At 38.9% G+C, this 23,366-nt stretch overlaps 1 protein-coding gene across 1 annotated transcript; it reads right to left on the bottom strand.

Moving 5' to 3' along the window:
- Positions 1-2,584: 2,584 nt before the first annotated feature.
- On the bottom strand, positions 2,585-8,223 carry Tmem202 (transmembrane protein 202). The gene is made up of 5 exons (XM_026387652.1): positions 8,143-8,223; positions 7,672-7,918; positions 3,777-3,926; positions 3,313-3,444; positions 2,585-2,721 (listed from the first exon to the last, which is right to left on the bottom strand). Exons 1-5 carry the CDS (start codon positions 8,221-8,223, stop codon positions 2,585-2,587), a joined length of 747 nt encoding a protein of 248 aa, XP_026243437.1.
- Between the last annotated feature and the right edge of the window lie 15,143 nt (positions 8,224-23,366).

Raw genomic sequence — 23,366 nt, 5'->3', positions numbered from 1 at the left:
TAGGGTTTTCTCCAAACTTTTTTTTTTTTTACATGTTTGGAATTCCTGTTTGCACACACAAACATTTGTTGTTTTTCTTTCTTCTTTTATGCCCATTCTACTTACATTGATCAAAGGCTACAATCTGGAGTCAGATTTTATACTGTGGTATTTTAGATTTCCTCTTCTGTTATGCTGTCAAGGAATATCATAGAACCAATTAATAAACCATTGAGCTGCTTGGTTTAGTAAAGTTGTACTTGTGTCCTTCTGGCTCTTTAGGTCCACTGTTCCAAATAAATTATAATCCAAATCAGTGCTTAGCAGCAGCCTGCTCAACCTCTTTACTAGAGTTCCTCCTTTTTTAAATTAGAACTGTGAACCTGGCTCTAATTTGTCTTAAGAACACTTTTGGTCCCTTTCACCCCCTGTTCATCTCTGCTTATTTTTGGACTTAGAGCCAATTAGGTCGAGGGCTTGGCAAAACCCATAGTTTAGTGCTTTTTTTTTTCTTTTTCCTGGTGCATGGAAATGTTCACCTGTTTTGACTGGTTTCTGTCTCTCTCCCCCTTCATCCATTATGAAACGTATTTGGAGCAAAGGGAGTGTATCAAAGGGCAATTTACTGAGCAACCTAAGTGGAAATCTACTTGGGCTTTTTTAGGAATTCTCTACAAGCAAAGAAAAGAGAGAAGGAAAATAGAGAATGCATTTAGTTTCTAAAGGAGCAATGAAAAGTCATCTCAGTTTATAACTCTATGCTAACAAAGCAGAAAAGTTAGTGATAGGGCCCTGTTGTTCCTTTCTTAATGTCTAGCTTTTACTCTCACTCAGTCCCTGCATCCTTGTCCTTACCCATTTAAAACTTCTGTTCCCTCAGAAGTCATCAATGTTCAGCATCCTGTAAATTTAGCCAAGTAATTAAATTATTCAAATTAAATTATAAATAAGGATTGTGAACTTAGTGGATATTTGTCTAGTCAATCTACAGGGTAGAGTTTGAATGTGATTGGTGATGAGAAAAGGTCTGCATGTCTACATGTCTCTTCTTACCACCAAAGGCTCAGGAACAGACTAAAGAATCTCTGAAATGAGGCCACTTGAAGTAAAGAGGCATCAATAATTCTGCCAAGGGAGAAGCAGTAGTTTTACATAATAGACTGTAAAGGTTTAAGAACCAACCCCTAAGGAGGTTGGACCCCATGAATTCCCCAGAATCCACTCAGCACTTTTCAAATCCTTTGGATAGTTAATATCTCCATTGATGTTCATTTTATTTTTGGTTATGATCTTCAGTTCATATTCAATATTACAGTCCTAGTGCCTTTCATCCTGAGCATACCCAAAGCATGTATAAAAAAGAAAATTATCGACAGAATGAGTTGACATTTTTCTTCAAGAGCCATTCTGTGGAGTTGGGCGCAGTGGAGCACACCTGTAATCCCAGTGGCTGTGGAGTCTGAGACAGGAGGATGGCGAGTTCAAAGCCAGCCTCAGCAAAGGCAAGGAACTAAGCAACTCAGTGAGATCCTGTCTCTAAATAAAATACAAAAAATAGGGCTGAGTATGTGGCTCAGAAGCTGAGTTTCCCTGAGTTCAATCTCTGGTACCAAAAAAAAAAAAAAAAAAAAGAGCCATTCTGTGGATCCACCATTTGACCCAGCTATCCTACTCCTCAGTTTATACCCAAAGGACTTAAAATCAGCATACTACAGTGACACAGCCACATCAATGTTCAGTAGCAGCTCAATTCACAATAGTAAACTATGGAACCAACCTAGATGCCCTTCAACAGATGAATAGATAAAGAACATGTGGTACATATACATAATGAAATATTACTCAGCCTTAAAAAAGAATAAAATTATGGCAGTTGCAGGTAAATGTATGCTAGAGAATATTGTGCTAAGTAAAATAAGCCAATCCCCAAAAAACAAAAGCTGAATGTTTTCTCTGATAAGCAGATGCTGATCCATAGTCGGGTGGGGGGACAGGAAAGAATGAAGGAATTCTGGTTTGTGTAGAGGGGAGTGAGGGGAGGGATGGAGCTGTGGGGATGGGAAGGAGGTCAGAATGAGAGAAATTATTACCCTATATATATATATATGATTACACTACTGGAATAATTCTGAACCATGGACAGCCAGAGGAATGAGAAGTTGTGCTCCATCTGCATAATATGTCAAATGTATTCTATTGTAAAACAAATTAACAAATAAAAATTAAAATAAATAAATAAATAAGCCATTCTAGTTCATGATATCACTGATGCCCAAAAAGATCTCTGGTCCATGGAGTGCATCTATTTCTAGTTTCTTTCATTTGTGACCTTAAACATTGATTTCTCCTTTTCAAATTTTTCTTAAGTGAATTTTCATTACTTTATTTATGAATATCATTCATATTTTGGATTCAGTGCACACAAAACACATTTCATTAGCTTTAGTGCTATCTCCTTCAATAATACGGACATGATATTAGGGAGGTTTCCTAGGATTTTCACAATCATTCCCAACTTAACTTCTCCCTTGTTTTTCAGACATCATTACAGTCCTGCATTTCGTAGTGTTTTCTTTCTCTCACTTAGAGATTTCATGTTAGACCTTTACATTTCATCTTCAGCAGGCCATACTGTTGTTGTTGGACCAAACCCCAATCTTGACCTCTCCACTGGAGTAACAGTGACATTTAGACCAACGGGAACAGATTTGAAAGTTATATAATTGAGAAAAGAAAGGATCCCTAGGGGAAGAAAAAAAATTGAGGTGAAATTCAATAGACAGATGATCTTTTGCCTTTTAAAATTCTTACTCATTTTTTAATACCCAGGCCTCTTTCATTTTATATATTTATTTTATTTTATTTTTTATGTGGTGCTGAGGATCAGACCCAGGACCTCACACGTGCTAGGTGAGTGCTCTACTGCTGAGCCACAGCCCCATCCCACAATAGTTCTCTTTTCAATGAACCCTTCTCTCCTCCCAGCAGGGTTACTTTATCTTCCTGTGCTCCCATTGCATTATAGTATTTTTCAGACTTGTAAGAGCAAACCTTGAACCCCCTGGATTCAAAGAATTGTTCTACTATTTGGCAAATAATACTTCAAATGTTTTCTGTGTGATCTTATGCAATCTTTCTGTCTTGTTTTGTGAGAGAAGAGGTTATTAATTTCAGGTTTTCACACTTAAAAATCTATTCTTTCTGCACCATCCCACAATCCCTCTCCCTGTATAAATATTCTAAATAGGAATAGCTGGTGCTTCTATTTCTCTTAGATTCCACCTCCCTTTCTAGAATTGATTTCCTTCTAGCACAGAGCAGTGACTAACTCACCAGAACACATGTATAAGAAGTCACACCACCAGTTCATATGATAGGACCATAGGAAAGATGACTCCATGACATTCCTAGTATGCCAGTGAATCTGTTCCAGGAACATGTAGAGGCAGAGGAACAAGAAGATGGCTGCAACCAGAAAAACAAAAAAGAGGTCACAGCCCATCAGTATCTTGTAATCTACCTTGACTGCCATCCCTATCTAATCTTCTGCCTCCCTCCAGAGGCAAGGATCAAAAAATAAAATCTTGGGACTTGACCAAGATGAGAGAGACCAAGGGGCCTCTACTTGGGCATAAGTCAGCTAAGGTGTATTCTATACAATAACATAGGGCAGTAACTGGCGACCTCATATGTTATCAGGAGCAAAGGAACAAGAAAATGAGTATTAAAATCCCACAGAGAAACTTTGTTACCTTGACTATTTTACCATGGCATTACCTGCCAGTCTAGGTCTGTACCTGAGATGAAGCTGAGCATGGATACTTTCAGATCAAAGTTCCTGGTCACGTTTTCTTTTTCAGGAAGGCAAGAGTTGAGAAGTATGGTGAGAGTAATAAGTATGGTGAGAATAGAGATGATGTAGAAGATTCTGGAATACTGGAGATAATCTGCAAGAAGAAAAGGAAAGGAAAGGCTCCCTTAGCCCAGTGAGAGAAAAGCCTTAAGAAAGCCAAATAGAGGGCTGGAGTTGTGGCTCAGAGGTAGGGCACTTGCCTAGCATGTGTGAGGCACTGGGTACGATTCTCAGCACTGCATATAAGTAAATAAATAAATAAAATAAAGGTTCATCAACAACTAAAAAAATTTTTTTTAAAAAATAAAGAAGAAGAAAGCCAGGGGCTGGGGCTGTAGCTCAGTGGTAGAGCACTTGCCTTGCATGTGTGAGGCACTGCGTTCAATCCTCAGCACCACAAACAAATAAATAAAGATATTGTGTCCATGTACAACTAAAAAAATTTTTTAAAAGAAGAAAACCAGACAGAGTCTGAGAGAAGGGAGTAAAGACAAAGGAGACTGAAGAGAAGCTTGCAATGTATCATCTGAGGCACCAATAAGGATCTTCTTTCATAGTTCTTCATTGTTCCTTGAAATTTCTTTACTGTGAAGGTTAACAAAGCCTTCATTATTAAACTAAGTGTAATAAACCAATATTTCTTGGCACATTTACTTAGATGTAAACTAGTTCATATGAAGTGTAACATCACAAAACCAAAGAAAACTTCTAATTCTATTCTAAAAGCAATGCATGTTCAGCCAAGCATGGTGGCATATGCCTATAATCCCAGTGACTGAGGCAAGAGGATCCCAAGTTCAAGGCCAGCCTGGACCTCTTGGTGAGATGCTTTCTCAAATAAAAACTATAAAGGAAGAAATAAATAAATAAAAGCTAAAAAGGGCTAGGGACGTAACTCAGAGGTATAACATCCCTGAGTTCAATTCCAAGTGCTGCAAATATAAATCAATAAATAAAATAGAAGTAATATGTGTTCAATGTGAATATTGGAATGACAATAAAAGTTCAAAGAAGAAGGAAAAAATAAGCCACAATTATACTAATTTAAAGCAGTCCTTGTTAGCATTTTATTTCTTTTTGTTATTTTTCTTGTGGAGTTTTTTTGGGGGTTTTCTAATATTTATTTTTTGGTTGTAGTTGGACACAATAACTTTATTTCACTTACTTATTTTTATGTGGTGCTGAGAATCGAACCCAGGGTCTCGAGTGTGAGGCCAGTGCTCTACCACTGAGCCACAACCCCCGCCCCATTGTGTGGGGTTTTTGTGGAAGATTATAAGATAGGATTCCCTCCAGATACTGGTTGTAGGCATCATTTTGTAATGGCTGCAAAATAGCTTGTCATATTCACTGCAGTGCTTAATTATTTATCCATTGTTGGACTTGGAGTTTGAGTCTATTTGCTTTTTCTTTCCTGATGTATCTGGCATGCACAGGCCTTGTCAGCCTTTGACTACAAAATGAAATCATATTTACTTTAACTCCTATATTGTAATGGTTTTAAGCCCCAAATTACCAGATTGTAGGTCTTAAACACCCAAAAAAAAAAGTCTCTTTTTTTTTTTTCTGAGGGTCCCCCCACGTTCTTATCAGACATTTGTTCAGGAAGAGGTCTGCTAGAGTTCTTTTGCTCTGATGCCCTTATCCAAGTGTCTCGGCATTTCTTTTACCCCCTTTTCTTGGCTCCAGGTCTCTGCACTAGCATTACAGATTCGATGTTGGTAAGTAGGGGGAGGGGATGCTAAACCTTACTTTTTACTACTACATCTCTAACATGGTTCTTTCCCTTTGAATTCCCCATCAATAGTTTACTGAAGGGCTGGGGTTGTGGCTCAGTGATAGAACGCTTGCAGTGATAGAACGCTTGAGGCACTGAGTTCAATACTCAGCACTGCATAAAAATAAATAAACAAAAAACTAAATATATATGTATATAAAAATTAGTTTACTGAAGATTTAAGAAATAGATGATAATTTACAACTGCAAGTAGATGTAGCTTTTCTGAGATACCACAGATCCTGTAGTATCTTCAATATCCTTTAAAGGATACCTCCCTATTTAGCTTCCTTATCTTACTGTAGCTCATCCCCACCACTGAAAGTTCTCTAAGCGCTTCTATGCCTAAAAATCCAAGTTCAGCTTCCTTGTAACCCAAAAAGAAGAGATTATGTATCAAATCAATTCCAGTCTAGGATCTCTCATAAATTTTCTTTTATTCTCTAGATTATGCTACTTATGACTAATAATAGTTATTTTATTGAGAGAAACCATATCTCTATCCACAGAGGCAAGTTGTTCTGAAACCCCCAACAAATTAACCAAATTAAAATAATTCAAGAGCAGCACATTTTCATTTAGAATCAGTCACAAACATCAGCCTAGATTGAGCACATAAAGCTCAGTGCAATAGGCTTCTTTTGTAATATTTAGCCTACAATTCCCCAGGGGTCCCAGAAAGCCTCTTCTATAGCCCTGGACCCTTGCTTATAGCCCCCTGACTGTAGCTAACCTGGACCAAGAAAGGGAACCTCATGCATGTGATTATTATGCATGGAAATTTAGACTTCCTCTTTTGCTTGCTTTAAGAAAATGTAAAGATAGACTAGGATATCACTTTGGGGGCACTTACTAATAAACAGGAAAAACTGAGCATAAACAATGATGATGAGTTAAAAAAAGTAACTTTAAAGAGACTGAGTAATTGGCTGACTTGATTTTCTTTGAGATCCCAGCCTGGAATCCCTTCAGGCCCAGCAAATTTCCTGCCATTGAGAATCTATGAGATTCTTCTGAATTTTTAAGTAAATTCACTCTTTAGCTTATGCTAGTTCAAATGATTCTGATATTTACTTTTTTGGTGTGGTGCTAGGAATCAAACCTGGGGCCTCACACATGCCAATCAAGCACTGTGCCACTGAACCACATCCCCAATGGATTCTAATATTCAAAACATGAAGGAGCATCGTGTAAGAGTATCTTTTCTCCAACTCTTGCCTAAGATAAAAAGTCCAGCTCCTCTCCCACCATGGAGGAAAGACTATAACTTCATATCTATATTAAAATCTTCTTTGGTTTCACTCCTCATCTCCTAAAAAAGTACATAAACAATATCCTCATGGCTTCACAGGAATGACTACAGACTGACAGCATAGAAGAGTCTAACCTTCTCAAAATAACCAAGTCTACCAGTAACTGTCATATATAACATCACACAACCAATCAAAACATTTAGCTTCCTAGTCTAAAATATCTGCATTTGGTTAATTTATCGTTTTTAAAATTCACATAAAACACATACACACACACACACACACACACACCACGAAATATCCCAAAGCTGAAGTCAAGTCTCTATCTCCTGTAAGACCTAAACTGATTTCAGCATTTATATAGTAGTTTTTATAGCAACTTATCCATCAAAGTTTCAAAACTCTTAGGACACAAATTACAAAATATCCTGCTCATATGTTTCAATAAAAAGCCTTAGTCCAGAAAGAGGAGAGCTCTAGATTAAAGGAGCACCCATGTGTCACCCATATGGGCCACCAGTACCCAAACATTTCTGAAGTTTACACAGGAACACCTTATAATTGGCTAAAGAGTTCTTTCCAGGGAGTATTAACTCATTATCTGGGACAAGAAATAACCTGGGTTAAGGAGAGCTGGTACGCTGAGGATACCAACAGAAAGCATGACTCTAGTCACAACTTGGCTGAGCTCCATGCTGAACTGGAGAGGTGGAGGCCAAAAGATCTTGGAAGAAGAAAGATGAAAGGCTAAAATGTGGCACACAGCTCTGAACGGTGGACACTGTGGCATTTAATTTCATGGCACTCACAGGGTGGCTTGGGTGTGTTGTCCCAGCACAGCTCATGGTTGCATAAGGTCCAGAGTCCTGCGTAGAATTCCATGCCACTCCTGGTCACTAGAAACTGCACCCAGTTGAGTGGGGATGTGGAGATCAGCATCAGGAGGCTAAAGCCACAGAGACTGCCACAGAACATTCGAATGTAGATCCGAGTCTGATTGATATATAGCTGCCGCTTCTGGGAGGAAGTCAGTTGTTTGTCTGTTGGGAGGATGGGCTACAAGGATGAGGGAAATATTGCCTACCTGAAAAGATAACCCCTGGTCCCCAAGATCTCCTACTCTTTTCTACCTCGAGTATTCCCGTGTGGGTTTGATTTGTGGGTATTTTCACTACCCTTTCTATAAAAAAAAAACCAGAATTGCTTCTGCCTTGAGAATGCTCTCTCTAGCCCCTGAGTAAGTCTTCTTCCCTCTTATCTGTGATTAGGTGTCTCCTCACCTTTTGGTATTTCCGGTCCCCCTTCACTGTGGGGACATTAGGAATGTAGAAGGTCAAGGTTAACTGTTCCCTCCTGTCCATCTTGGCAGCTAGTTCATTTTCTAACTGCCACGGAATTTGTCTCAAACCACCCTCACACGTGCCGGCAGAACTAACAGGGGATGGGACCCATGGTTCATATCCCATTCCTGTTCCATATTTTCCATCTGGTTGGACCAGGAAGAAATGGTAACACTTTATGATGGTCCTCCCCTTCCCTTCTCCAACTCATTTATTAAAGAAATCTGCAAATACATTGTCAGTTGCGATGTATCAGGCTTCATGTTAGGTTCTAGGACACAAAAAATAAAGAAGATACTCCCCTTGGAGCAAATAAAGTGTAATTTAGATTTCTCCAGGACTCAGTTTCTTGGTGTTATAATTCAAGACTATAAATATAACAGTAGCCAGTAGCCTGGAGTTCAGGGTCTTGCCCCACCTCTAAGGGGAAGGCCCAGGTATGTGTCAATAGTAACATGAACCAGTCTATCAGTTCATGTTTTATGTGTGTGTGGTATTTTTTTTGGGGGGGGGTGCAGGTTGGGTCCTGGAGATTGAACCCAGGGGCACTCTACTACTAAGCTACATCACTAGCCCTTTTAAATTTTTATTTGGAGACAGGGTCTCGCTAAGTTTCTAAGATTGGCCTTGAACTTATGATTCTCCTGCCTCAGCCTCCCGAGTTGCTGGGTTTGTAGGCATGTTCTACTGCACCTAGTTTGTCAATCTGTTATGTGACATCTACCCGTTTCTCCCTTTCTTTCTCTGGTTCCCTCTTTTCAATGCCCTCTATTTTCTGTGAGGGTTCTCCACCACCGCCACTACCACTGCTGCCAGGGCCCTCTCTGACAATGCTGGTCTCCATAGCCCTGGATGCTGGCCAATTCACTAAAAGCTACCACTCCTCAAGTTACTGCAGCTGTGCTGGTTCTATGTGGAAGTGAGGATGGTGGCCTTTCCCAACCACCCTGACCTGTTGAAACCTGTTCTTTATTTCAGCTGGTGGGAACTACTGGCAGTACTTAGTACATGTTCGTGCTTAACTCTCTGTCTCCCAGGATTTAGCTCAATGCCTAGAAGCATAGTATTTAAGGTTGAATGAGTGAGTAAAGAATATGTTTTATTTAGTTATGTATATAATATTTATTTATTTATTTGATAGTGGGGGAATCAGGGATGCTTTACCACTGAGCTACATCCCCAGCCCTTTTCATTTTTCATTTGGAGACAGGTTCTTGATAAGTTGCTTAAGGCCTCACTACATTGTCCATTCTGGTCTTGAACTTGTGATCCTCTTGCCTCAGCCTTTCCATTTGCCAGGATTACAGGTGTGAGCCACTGTGCCTGGATATTTTTATACAAAGTACAGAGATTGATGCATAAGACAGAATGGTTAACAATATCAGAAGAAAATTAAGGAAGGTTCCCTGTAGAGAGATCTTAGCTGAATTTTAAAGGAATTTACAGGTATCCAGGTGGAGGGCATTTGAGGCAAAGAGAATAGCATGTCCTAATGCAGAAAATTATGAATGACATGAGATTCTCAAGACACTAGAAACAGGGTGATTCTTCTAGGTATGGAATAAAAGGTAAGAGTTGAAGGTTGCTGATATAGGCAAGGAATAGTTCACAGGGAGTCTTTTATGCCATGCTATGATGCTATGGTATGGAGTCTCACAGTTGCTAGAGTACTCTAGCCTACTGGCATGACTACAAGTCTCTTCCATCTGCAGCAAACTCGTTTGGACAGTGTAACTGATACACATGTATGGTTAGCTAGATTCAGGATTTGAACAGGTTTGCATTTCAATCTTGGTTCCTATACCTACTTAGTTCCCATATTTTTTGATTCCTTCAAGAAATGTCCTTACCCTCACTGAACATCAATTTACTCATATCTAAAACTGAGGTAATAGTGATTCCTGCCTCAGAGAATTATTATTATAAGTATTAGTACTATTTGTGCATGTATTTCTCTGGTGCTGGGGATCAAATCTGGGGCCTTGTGCATGCTGGGCAAGGGCTTTACCACTGAGCTACAGGCCAAACCCTTTTATTATTATTATTATTATCATCATCATCATCATCATCATCATTATCATCATCATTATTTTCTTTGTGGTGCTGGGGATTGAACCCAGGGCTTTGTGCATGCAAGGCAAGCACTCTACCAACTGAGCCATACCCACTCATTATTATTATTATTTTGAAATGAAGTCTTGCTATATAGATCAGGCTAGTCTCCAATTCATGGATTCAAGCAATCCTCCCACCTCATCTTCCCACATAGCTGGAGCCACAGGCAACAGCCACTGCATCAGCTTTTTATAGAATTATTATGAAGATTAAATTAGATAATGCATTAACACCATTAATAAATGCTCAATAAATGCCATATATTATTGATAAATATATTATCTATGTTGAGCAAAAGAAGGGCTCAATAAATATAATTTAAATTAGTTTTCAAGCTGATTGTCTTTTCAAGCTTGCTTGAGTATTGTCTTAGCACAGGCCACTCTAAGACAAATGAAATAGTAATGTTAATAGAAAGGACATGTCACCACTCATCATTTCACTACTGGTACTCATCATGCATATCAACATACAGATGATATTTGTGTAAGCTGGAGTTATCTGGTCATTTGTGAACAGTGTCTAATTTGGTAGATGATGTAACACTCTAGCCATTAAAGGAACATGTTGGCACCATTCAACTCTAAGGCCTACTTCAAGGACTGCTTCTGGCCTCCCAAAGGGTAGGATGTTTCAGCCAGCTAGGAACTTGCTAGAGCCTGTGATGCACATGACAAAACAAGCCTATATTTGTATTGGGTGGATGTGCACATTGTCATTTACCTACTTTAAAAAGCAGTTGAGAGCTGGAGTTGTAGCTCAGTGGTAGTATGCTTGCCTAGCACATGTGAGGCACTGGGTTCCATCCTCAGCACCACATAAAAATAAATAAATAAATACAATGAAGGTATTGTGAAAAAAAAAAGAAAAGCATTTGGTTGGAAGAAAATAGAGTAACATTTTTGTGACTTTAAAATAAGCTGATATTTTTGTTTAAAGCAGGAATAAAAAGAAAGGAAGCAGTCAGGTGTGATGGCATTGCTTGCAATCCAAGTTACTTAGGAGACTGAGGCAGGAGGATTACAAATTCTAAGCCAGCCTGGCCAATTTACACATTGTCTCAAAATTAAAAATAAAGAGCTGGGGATGGGGCTAAGAGGTAGAGTGCATGTGAATTCAATCTCCTGTTATGCAAAATTCTCTATGTTTTTAATTTAAAAATAAAATAAAATAAATTTGTTTAAATTTGAAAAGTAGATTTTGAGTTTTAAGAGTACCTTTTCAATTTCAAATATATGTCAAATTCTCCAGTTCTTTTTCATGGTTGCAAAATATCCACTAATATACACCATTTTCAAATTTATATTTTTAGCCAAGCAATGTGATGTCTGCCAATAATTCTAGCTACCCAGGAGGCTGAGGCAGGAGGATCTCAAGTTCAAGGCCAGCCTGGGCAATTTAACAAGATGAAAAATAAAAAGTGGTGCGGATGTAACTCAGTGGTAGAGTTTTTTTTTTCTAGCATATTCAAGACCCTGGATATGGTTGATCCCTAGAATCACAAAAACAAACTGAAAGGGTAAAGTTTCTAAGCTGCAAGGCCTGAGTTAAAAAGTGAAAGACCAGGTATTGTTAAGTTCCTCTGCTACACCCAGAACCTGAAATTCCTGAGATAGTTAAGACAACTACTGGCCATTTAGCCTAGGGCCCTGTGCAGTTTGTCACGTAAGCATACAGGGCCCGAACCAATCAGTTTGAATGTGTACCCTGCTTAGGAGTGACCAATCACCCCCGCCAGACCTGTTCCCGCCAATGAATGTGCTAATCATGTATAGAGTTGTTGTTCAAAATTTTCCTGCGCCTCATGCTGATTTGTTCTGATGTATGCAAAGCCACCGCCCTCCCCAAAAAGTGTATTTAAGCACTGCTTAGCCTTTGCTCTGGGCTCTGGGCTGCTCTCGCTTCTTGAGTGAGCCTGGAGCCTCAGCACGCTGAATTGGATCCTCAATAAATCCCCTTCTGCAATGGCATGAATCAGTCTCTTGGTGGTCTCTTCCTCTGACTTTTCGCCCGGACCCTTACAAAACAAAGCCATGAATCACAAAAGAAAAAATTTGATAAATTGGATTATTTTGGAATTAAGAACCTCTGTTCACCAGATGAGACTCCTGAAGGAGCAGAAAGGTAATCCACAGAGCTGGAGAAGATACTTAAATATGTGTATCTAGCAAAGTACTTATAGCCAAAATATGTAAGGAATGTTTACAAATCTTTAGAACAGACAATCTGATTTAAAAATGAATATACCCAAGTGAGGTGGTGTAATCCCAGAGGCTTGGGAAGATAAGGCAGGATATTGTGAGTTCAAAACCAGCCTCAACGATTTAGGCAACTCAGTGAGATCCAGTCTCCAAATAAAATATTAAAAAAATGCTGGGGATGTGGCTGGGGTTGTGCCTCAGTGGTAGAGTGCTTGCCTAGCATGTGTGAGACACCGGGTTTGATCCTCAGTAACACATATAAAAAAAAAATAAAATAAAGGTCCTTTGACAAGTAAAAAAATATTTTAAAAGGTCTGGGGATGTGGTTCAGTGGTTGAGTGCTCCTGAGTTTAATCCCCAGTACGAAAGAAAAAAAAAAAAAGAACAAAGTACTTAATTGACATTTCATTAAAAAAGAGACCAAAATGGCCAACAAATATAATAAAAGGTGTTCAACCTGATTAGGGTAATGGAAATTAAAAGTATAATGAACTGTCACTAAACATCCACCAGAATGGCTCAAAGACGTTGGCAAGTATGTGAAACAATTGGAAATCTGATATACTTCTGTTGAACATGTAAATGTTATGCTTGAATTCGGAACCCCCAAAAGACCACCAGAGACCAAGATCAATGTAAACAGCAAAGAGGTGTTTATTGCGAGCTAGCTCGGTCCTCCGCGTGCACACACAGCAACTGGTGACGCTGAGAGGCCCCGAGCCCAGGGTTTGCAACAGTTTTATACATTCTTTGGAGAAGGCAGGGACCCCCACAAATATCATAGCATCTCTTAGCAAATCATCACACACCACGGGAAAATCAAATAACAACTCTAAAACATGATTAGCACATTCACTGGCGGGATAAAGTTGGGGAAGGATGATTGGTTACTACAAGAGGGGTATTTATTTGAACTGATTGGCTTAAGCCAAGAGGGGTGTACGTGCTGAACTACATGGTTTCCCAACACATTATCAACCATATAAACTACTGGGAGAGTCATCTGGCATCCCAGGTATTTCCCTGTCTCATGATAATTGGTGGCTGCTAGGGGGTTGCTATGGGTCCCCACCTAGCCTGACCGAGTCAAGGACACCTGGCGCAGCAGATCTCTCCTGTTATTTGTAGATAAACCACTTAGCAGGCTGGGAATGTGCCTAGGAGTGCTCAGTGGATCTTTCCAAGGACAAAGGTCATGTCCCTTCCTTGGACAGGCTTTGCTCTGAGTTAGAGACTGGTTTTTCAGTAAATTGGTATAACTAATTTAAAAAATTGCCTGAAAGTATCTACAGAAGCTGAAGAAGCACATTCCCTGTTCACTGTAGATAAATATACAACAGAGAAGCATTCTATGTGTCCACCAAAAGACATGTGTTAGTATCTTCATGACAGTACTTTTCCTAGTAGCTCCAAGATGGAAACTACTAAAATGCTCATTAATAGAAGAATGGAAAATTGTAGTATATTCATATAATGAAATACTATACAACAGTGTGTAAAATCAATAATCTCGTGAGCAAGATGGTGAATATCATAAACCTAATGCTATATAAAAGAAGCTAGACACAAAAGAGTCCATATAAATGATTTTATTCATATGAAGTTCAAAACAAGCAAAACCCATCTGTGTCATTAGAGGGCGGAAATACTGTTGGAAGGAAAGTGCTTAGGACTAGAAAAGGATGTGTAAGGACTCCCCCACCCCAGTATGGGGGATTGAACTCAGGGCCTCATGTATATTAGGAAAATTCTTTGCCATTGAGTTACCTCCCTAGCAAGGGGCTCTTGAGGTGTTGGAATTGTTCTCTTTCTCTATTTGGGGACTGATTACTAGCCACACAACACACACACACACACACACACACACACACACACACACAAATATATTATACTTAAGTGAAAAGTTAAAAGAATAATTTGAATATATGAATCAAGAATTTTAGCCAGGTGCAGTAGTACATGGCTAATCCAAGCTACTTGGGAGGCTGAGGCAGGAGAATAGCAAGTCAAAGGGTGAAGTAGATGTGAAGTCAGGGATGAGACAGGATGGGTCCTGAGACACCAAGAAGTAGCCTTGGTTCCTGGTAGACTTTCTGAAATGCTTGACCATGGCTATTGTTTTTTTTTTAATCTGTAGATGATTAAGAAGATAATAATTCCCCACTGTTGAGCTAGTTGGGGTTCATTTTCTTGCAACTAAAAGATGTCTGACAAGAATATCAAATATTTAACCTTTAACCGTCTAGAATACAAAAAATCTTTTTCATTTATGGGACATCCTCATATTACATATCATCACTCATAGTAATGGGAAGACTAAGTTTCTCTGACATTGTTTGCATTTTTAGAGTGATAATTACTTCAACACTTCCTGGATGTTTACTTGTTGGCTAAATAATCCTTTATCATTACTCTGGCCTCCTGCCACTGTCTGGCTGATATAGTTTCAAGGAAGTTTAATAAAGTAAACTAACTTTCTTTCCCTCTGTCTACTAGTTATTGAATGCAGAGGCCCTATACCACTGAGTTACACCTCCAGCCATCTTTATTTTTTGAGACAGGGTCTTAATACATTGCGTAGGCTGGCCTTGGCCTTCCTCAGTCTCCCAAGTAGCTGGGATTACAGTGCCCGCCCCTCACATGCCTGGTGGTAAACTTTCTTTAAAAAGATACATTAGCTGCTATGCAAAGGGGAAATAGCACTGACAAAAAACACAGTGGTTCCTAGATTATTTGCATCATTGCTTCTTTCTAGTTCTAGGGTTTACTGAAAGTTGGCCATGCATATTCAAATCTAGTTATCATTCCTCTCTAGAATAAGGCAGTGGATTAACAACAGTGGGCTCCACAGTCAAACTGCCCTCAATACCAAGAAGACTAGATTTTTTTTTGGCATTTCCAGAGGCATAATTCCAGAGTGGGTAGAAAGAGTTCCTGTTAGGGAGGCCACACAGTTATGGATAAATTCCAGCTCTGACACCTTCAGGATATATGTGAGCTTAGTAGAATAATTTCAATTAAAAAATTTATTGGCATGTCTACTGCATGCTAAACACTGTGCTATGCGCAGCATGGATGAATTTACTAATTTGACAAACATTTATTGAGCACAAATATCAACCTGGAACTATCCTAAGGGATGGAATTATTCCTATGAATAAGATGCTAGTCTTGCTCTTGAGAAATAGCACTTCAACCTCTTCATTTGGCCTCTCTTAAATGAGAGATATAAATTAGATATTTTGAAAGATCACATCTAACTCTAAACATTTGTGTTTCTCAAAATTATCCCCTATACCTCTGTACTTCTTTTGAAGCGGGGAGGAGTTCTTTTATTTAGTACAAGCAGACATACAATAGGGATTTAAATAAATCCTCTATTCTCTTTTCTTACACAACAATATCTTTATTATTTATTTATTATGTGGTGCTGAGGACCAAACCCAGCACCTTGCACGTTCTAGGTGAGCTATCTACCCCTGAAACACAACCCCAGCCTCAAATACCCTATTTTCAACATACATTGTAAACAGCATATACTGAGTTTGGTAGTATAATGCTTTTTCCTAAATCCTTGTTAGGGCTCAATTTGTCTCTATGGAATTTTATGGAGGCATGATCTTTATTCAGGATAGCATGAGGTCAGGAGCAGAACCTTCAAACCATGAATTCTGATCAGCTGCCCTATGTGACACTAACTCTGCCAGGTTCCTGAGGAAGAGATTTGTCAAGGATACTCCAGGACAAGGAAAACTATAGCTGTGTCTTGACCCAAATCTCTAATGAACCCTCTATACCAGTGAGCCATCTATCACTACCAGGGTCTCCTTTGGCCTGCTCTAGGGCCCCTTCCCCTGGACACTGTTTTAGTCAGCTTTCTTGCCTCTGTGACCAAAAGAACAGACAAGAACAAGTCTAGAGAAGGAAGAGAGTTCATTTGGGGCTCATGTTTTCAGAGGTCTCAATCCATACATGGTTGACTCTGTTGCTCTGGACATGAAGTGAGATCATGATGGAAAGGTATGGAGGAGGAAAGCAGCTCAGGACATAGTAGTTAGGAAGCAGAGAATGCTCTGCTTAAGCCATACACACATCTGCCCAAACTACATAAATTTGACTTTTTTTTTGTCTAAAACCTCCAACATCAGACATCCTGGTATGTTGGTCTAACCCTATATGGGATTTCTGGCATTTTTGCATTAGTTTGTTTGAACTAGATATAAGGTTACAGGGAGCAAGAGCCTTATTCAAGCAGTTTCTATGGTATAGGAGATTCCTCTTGGTATTATTGTGAGGATGAAAAGAAACAACATAGTTCAATAACAGGAAAAATAAAGCCCCAAAACTATATATATATATTTGGTACATATTTACATGGGACATACAAAAGATACAAAAGAATATAGAGGACAAAGTCTCCCTTCCCATCCTATGTCTTAGCCACTCAATGTCTCTCTTTGAAAACAACCAGTATATATGCTTCAAGACACATTCTATGGATATACAGATAAATAAACACACCACATATTCCCTCCTCTTTAGTATTTTCTTTCTTGGAAAGCCTGATAGGAATTTTGTAATTTCTTAGTGTTAAATAGTCATGCTCAGCACCATGCCCAATTAGATGCCTACTCAATGCATCCTCATCAAGATGCTGAGGACATCACTCAAGTGTGGTCTAATGGCACTAGTAAGGTTTCCAAGCTTTGAGTTACTTGTTATTTTTATTTTTCTTAAAAGTGGAGGTTTTTCAAAGTTCTAATGTCCTGATATGTGGATGCTAACATACTAAGAGGTGGGGTAATAGAAATTCATTGGATTAGACAAAGGGGGATGAAGGGAAGAAGGGAGGGAGAATGGGAATAGGAAAGGTAGTAGTATGAACCGGACAGAACTTTCCTGTGTTTATATATGAATACATGACCAGCAAAACTCTATATCACATGCAATCACAAGAATGGGATCCTAGTTAGAATAAGTTATACTCCATGTATGTATAAAATGTCAAAATACACTTTATTGTCATTTAGATCTAAAAAGAACTAATAAAAAAAGAAGAAAAAGTGGAGGTTTTCTTACTTTGACCTACAATGTGTATTTTACATTATCTAATGGTCCTAGTCCCCTAATAGGCAACATGTGGGAGGAGTCAGTATTACAGCTTGTCAAGCTAAAAGGACCACTTTTTACATACAGAATAGAATTTGTGTTTCTAAAAATAGGTACACTCCTTTTGTCTATTGTTTGTAAAAAGTTTATGATCCTCCAATGGCAGGAGTTTCCTATAAACCATTATTATTATTTGTATTCTATTGGTCTGTTATGGAGCTGTAGATATAAACATTCCTTAAGTTGTTTTTTGTTGTTTTGTTCTTTTATTTGGGGGGGGGGGACACAAGTGAACCCAGGAATACTCTACCACTAAGCTACATCCCCAGCCCTTTTAAAACATTTTGGATTGTCCAGACTAGCCTCAAAATTTTAGTCTTTCTTCTATTTTGCCTTGGCTATTTCACATATTTTCATGATTTCAGCTATCATCCCTGGGCAGATGACTCCCAAACCTCTCTTGTGAGGTCCCAGACTTGGATCTGCTAGACATCACATTCTGCCTTTCAAATTCATCAAAAGCAGCATGTCTTGCTGGGCATAATGGTGGCGGCACAGCCTATAATCCCAGAGACTCCAGAGGCTGAGGCAAAAGGATCCCAAGTTCAAAACCAGCCTTGACAATTAAGCAAGGCCCTCAGCAATTTAGTGAGAAATAAAAAATAAAAAGGGCTGGGGATGGTTCAGTGATTGAGAGAGCCCCTGGTTTCAATTCCTGGTACACACACACACACACACACACACACACACACTAAAAAAAAAAAAACAGCACTCATCTTTTCCAAAATCTATTCTTTTGTGTTCATTCAGTACTCTATCATTAGTCAAGAAACCAAGCTGATAAGCCCTCATGTCTTTTTCTTTCTCCTTTTCTTTGTTTCTATCCCCACTCTACCCATTAGTTGCTCACTTCTATCTTTCTGTGTCTGAACTGTACTGCATTCTGCCACCCCCCAAATACTCCTTTCCACCACCATTTCTTTAACACAAATCTATTGAAGGTCCCCATTGGTGCTCTGTTTCCTAAACGTATAAAAAAGCCCTGTCCATATCTGGACATCTTTGAACTTAAAATTTTTTTAAATATTTATTTTTTAGGTGTAGATGGACACAACACAATGCCTTTATTTTTATGTGGTGCTGAGGATCGAACCTGAGTCCCACCCGTGTAAGGAAGCGCTCTACCACTGAGCCACAATCCCAGCCCCTGAACTTAAAATTAAGCAGGGAAACTTGGAAAAGTTACATTGACTGAATGGAAGATCAAAGAAGTGTTTAAAACAGAAATACCAAAGTGAAATGAAAGTAATTTGGGGCCCTTTCTGTGATCAATGAGTTCTTTGTTGAAGTGCATCTCAGTTTGGTGTACATTCAAGGGTTTTCCAAGATATTGGAAATGTATTTCCAACACATTTCCTTTATATCTCTTTGGTCCAATGAAGTTTGGAGAGTGTGAATGACAAGTGTAAATGAAGTTGTATGGATGGTTATTTAATTATTATGTAATTCCATGTCTGGATGGTTATTTAATTATTATGTAGTTCCATGTCTGAAGTTCAAAAGTTAGGAATAAATGGCATGCAAAAAGACACGTTTATGTAAAAAAAGTATACCATAAAGAAAAATATGGCCCAGGAAATGTGTGGCAGGACTGGAGAGGTCAATTATTACAAGAAGTATGTGTCTAGATTTGGGAAAGCCTGCTGAGAATTATAGACTAAACCTGAATAAGATAACTGAGATGATTATATGACTAGGAGAAAATAGAGAATTGGGCTAACAAAGGAAAATGCAACTCAGAATACTAACTACACAAAGAAATTGTACATGTTCACTAGTGGGAAATTGCATAAAGTTTTGTAAATCTAGCACTAGGAAGGGAGGAGCTTAGAGAGAACAGTGTGCAGTAGAGGCAAAGATGCTCCCCTGTGAGATGAAATGGTTTTAAAGAGAGTCAAGAAGCAAAGACAATTTTGGCACTCTCTACTTAAAATTAATTTAATAAAGTTTAAAGTCTTGTTGATATAGTTGGCCATTGTGACAGAAATGAAGCTATCAATCCCAAGTGAATTCTGAATCCCATAGCACACGGGGATGTTCAGGTTGTTTAGAAATTTCTTTGCCACTAGGCTCAGAGATAATCATTACCAAATGCCAAATGCCAATGTCTCGGCTTGGCACAGAATCACGAGCCACCACACAGCTTTGTAGATTCAAATAGCAATTCTTTATTCCCGATCTCACACCAGCCTCCACACACGTTCAGGGCAGTCTCCCTCTGCCCCCACAATTCACCTACTCCAGAGGCTATTTCCAAATCCCATTTGAATCTCATGAGAACTCAAGGGGAACAAGCAGCAGGAACACCCTAATCCCAGCAGCAATAATCTTCAACCTCAACTTCCCTAAAACCCATATTCTTAAACCGGGAAACGCCTTAAACCAGGAACACCCTAAACCCAAGGACCGGGATACTTCCTCAAACCTGGATCCACCCTCGATCACCTTGAGCAGGGTCATCTTACTAAAGCATACATGCAATGTCCCATCGAATGTCCTCTAAGCAGCATGGGGTTCGCTGGCAAGGAGATTTTGATGCATCATACCTACTTGGCAATGGCCCTCAGCAAACAAATTAGGCTTTCCCCATTCAATATATAATGTATATATGCTAGCAGATTTATCTTAGTTCTGGCCTTGTTGCTCCTTCACTAGGGAAATTTGTTTTAGGGCTGGGGTTGTGGCTCAGAGGTAGAGCACTTACCTAGCATATGTGAGACACTGGGTTCGATCCTCAGCACCATATAAAAATAAAATAAAGATGTATATAAAGGCTGGGGATGTGGCTCAAGCGGTAGCGCTCTCGCCTGGCATGCGTGCGGCCCGGGTTCCATCCTCAGCACCACATACAAAGATGTTGTATCTGCCGAAAACTAAAAAATAAATATTTAAAAATTCTCTCTCTTTAAAAAAAAAGATGTATATAAGTAAATTTAAAATTTTTTGTTTTCCCATGGACTCAAAAGAGTAAAATTTCAATGCAACATGCAGTCCAGCTTTTAAAGAAGTACTATAAACATATAAGAAAACAGATTTTGGAGCAAAAGACCTGGGTCCAAATACTGGTTCTGACAACTATCTATGGTAATTTGAGGTCTATGGTCAAATGATTTTAATTCTGAGAGCTAGTTTCCCCATCTGTAAAATGTAGATTATACTCAATTTCACCCCATTGTGAAAAAAAATAATATAACATATGTCTGGTACATAGTATCTCATTTTATAGTTTACCACTTCCCTTATTACTCAGCTTCAACCTACTTTCTAAGATTATTTTTGTCAGTATTTCTCTTCATGCATTATTCGTTCCAACCAAATAGGGTAGTTTCCCGGAATCCTTCCAGATTCTTCAGCAATCTTCACTTAAGTTTATTCATCCAAAACATATTCATCAAAGGTCTGCTGCGTCCCAGGAAGATCCTAGAGTAAACATGTTTTCCTTCTAGACTATCATCCTTATCCATGGACTGCTCTTTTCCTCTATGTATCAAAATTCTGACTTCAAAAATTAACACAAATCCTTCCTCATTCATTCAACAATGACTTGCTACAGACTATGTGCAGAGTCCTGGCTTAGGAAGCAAGGATACTCATTCATATGAGATCTACAGGGGATACAAACAAATAAAGAAGGCTAAAATAAGAGGTGCTATGTAGGGCTGGGGATGTGGCTCAAGCGGTAGCGTGCTCGCCTGGCATGCTTGCGGCCCGGGTTCGATCCTCAGCACCACATACAAACAAAGATGTTGTGTCCGCCAAATACTAAAAAATAAATATTAAAATTCTCTCCCTCTCTCTCACTGTCTCTCCCTCTCTCTTAAAAAAAAAGGGGGGGGTGCTATGTAAAAGCCCCAGAGTAGGGAATGCTTTGAAAAACTTCTTGCATCACAGCACATATGGAAAGAGTTCTTCACTAGCTGCCCCATCCCCAGTTGAGGGGATCACTGTCCAGCCATTTATACTCCACTCACAGCATCCTTGTTGGGCTGGTCTAGATTGAGACCTAAAGAATAAGTAGATGATAAAAAGAAGAGACAGTTAGGCCCCTCAGTCATTCATTTAACAAGTTACTTATTGAACTTATACTGTGTGCCAGACACTGTGCCAGGGGCTAGGAGTATAACAGGGAACCCAGAACCTGTTCTTAAAGAGCATTTCCTCAAGTGGAACAGACAAATGGACACACACTTACAATAGTATGGGATCAGTGCTCTGAAGGAGATAAACTCAGAGAGTCATGGGATCCCAGAGGGGGAACTTACCCAGGTTTGAGAAGTCAGTGATTTTCAGGGAGGTAAAATTTAAGTTTAGATGTTTGATTAGGTGGTAGATGTGGGAAGTGGGAGAGGTATTTCAAGAAGGGAATAGAGGGCTTGGAAGTAAGGAAATTATGGAACATAGTCTTTTCTTATTCCAAAAACCCTATATTCAATATACCATCTTCTTTTAGACCTCTGTGCCTTGCCCATGCTCCCCTTCCCTGCCTGGCTAACTCATACTTTAGGAGCCAGTCCAAAGGTCACCTTCTTTGTAAAAGACTTCCCCAGACAAAATTAGTCATTTTGCTCTCTGCTTCTGCAGTGATGACTCTTTTTTTTTCTTTTTTTAAATTTCTTAGATGTTGATGGACTTTTATTTTATTCATTTATTTGTATGCAGTTCTGAGAATCGAACCCAGTGCCTCACACATGCTAGGCAAATGCTCTACTACTGAGCCACAACCCCAGTCCACAACATTTACAGTTTTTTTTTTTAAAGAGAGAGTGGTAGAGGGAGAGAGAGAGAATTTTTTAATATTTATTTTTTAGTTTTCGGCAGACACAACATCTTTGTATGTGGTGCTGAGGATCGAACCCGGGCCGCACGCATGCCAGACGAGCGCGCTACCACTTGAGCCACATCCCCAGCCCCGTGATGACTCTTAATTTGTGAGCCAAATAACATTGTCTGACACTAAATTTTTTTTCTGATATCTATAGTGACTTTATTAGAAGCTATAGTTATAAAAATGAAATCATGTCTTTATTAATTTAACAAGCTGCCTTTAATAAAAGGGAAAATTACAGAATCAACCAAACATTATATATTATTAGTATCATTATTTTTATTATTAATCTACTGTAAAAAATTGATGGCTGTGTACAGTGGCACACACCTGTAGTTGTAGCGAGTCTGAGGCAAGAGGATTACAAGTTGGAGGCCAGTCTCAACATTTAGGTAGACCGTGCCTCAAACAAATAGTTGGAAATACTGAATAAATAGTAATTTAAATAATTTATATTGCTAAGAACTACTTACTCATTTAAATTTCCTTTCCTTTTTTTTTTGGTATTGGGGCTTGAACCCAGGGGTACTTAACCACTGAGCTACATCCATCCACATCTTTTTTTGAATTTACTTAGAGACAGGGTCTCACTGAGTTGCTTTGAACTAGAGATTCTCCTGCTTCAGCCTCCCAAACTACTGGGATTACAAGTATATGCCACTGCACATGGCTAAATTTTCACTATTTTATGCTAGGCTCTGAACATTTATTTAGGTTATAACTGTTTAGAAACATAGTTATTTATTAACTTTCTAATTGTATGATATATTGGTGAGATAGAATGATTGAAATTTTTGAAATATTGTCTCAAAAATATGTAAGTACTTTCATTAGTAATTTTATAATTTCTTCAT

Source organism: Urocitellus parryii, chromosome 6 (genome assembly GCF_045843805.1).
Source record: "Urocitellus parryii isolate mUroPar1 chromosome 6, mUroPar1.hap1, whole genome shotgun sequence".
NCBI classification, from domain to species: Eukaryota; Metazoa; Chordata; class Mammalia; order Rodentia; family Sciuridae; genus Urocitellus; species Urocitellus parryii.
This window is presented reverse-complemented; position numbering and strand designations above follow the sequence as displayed.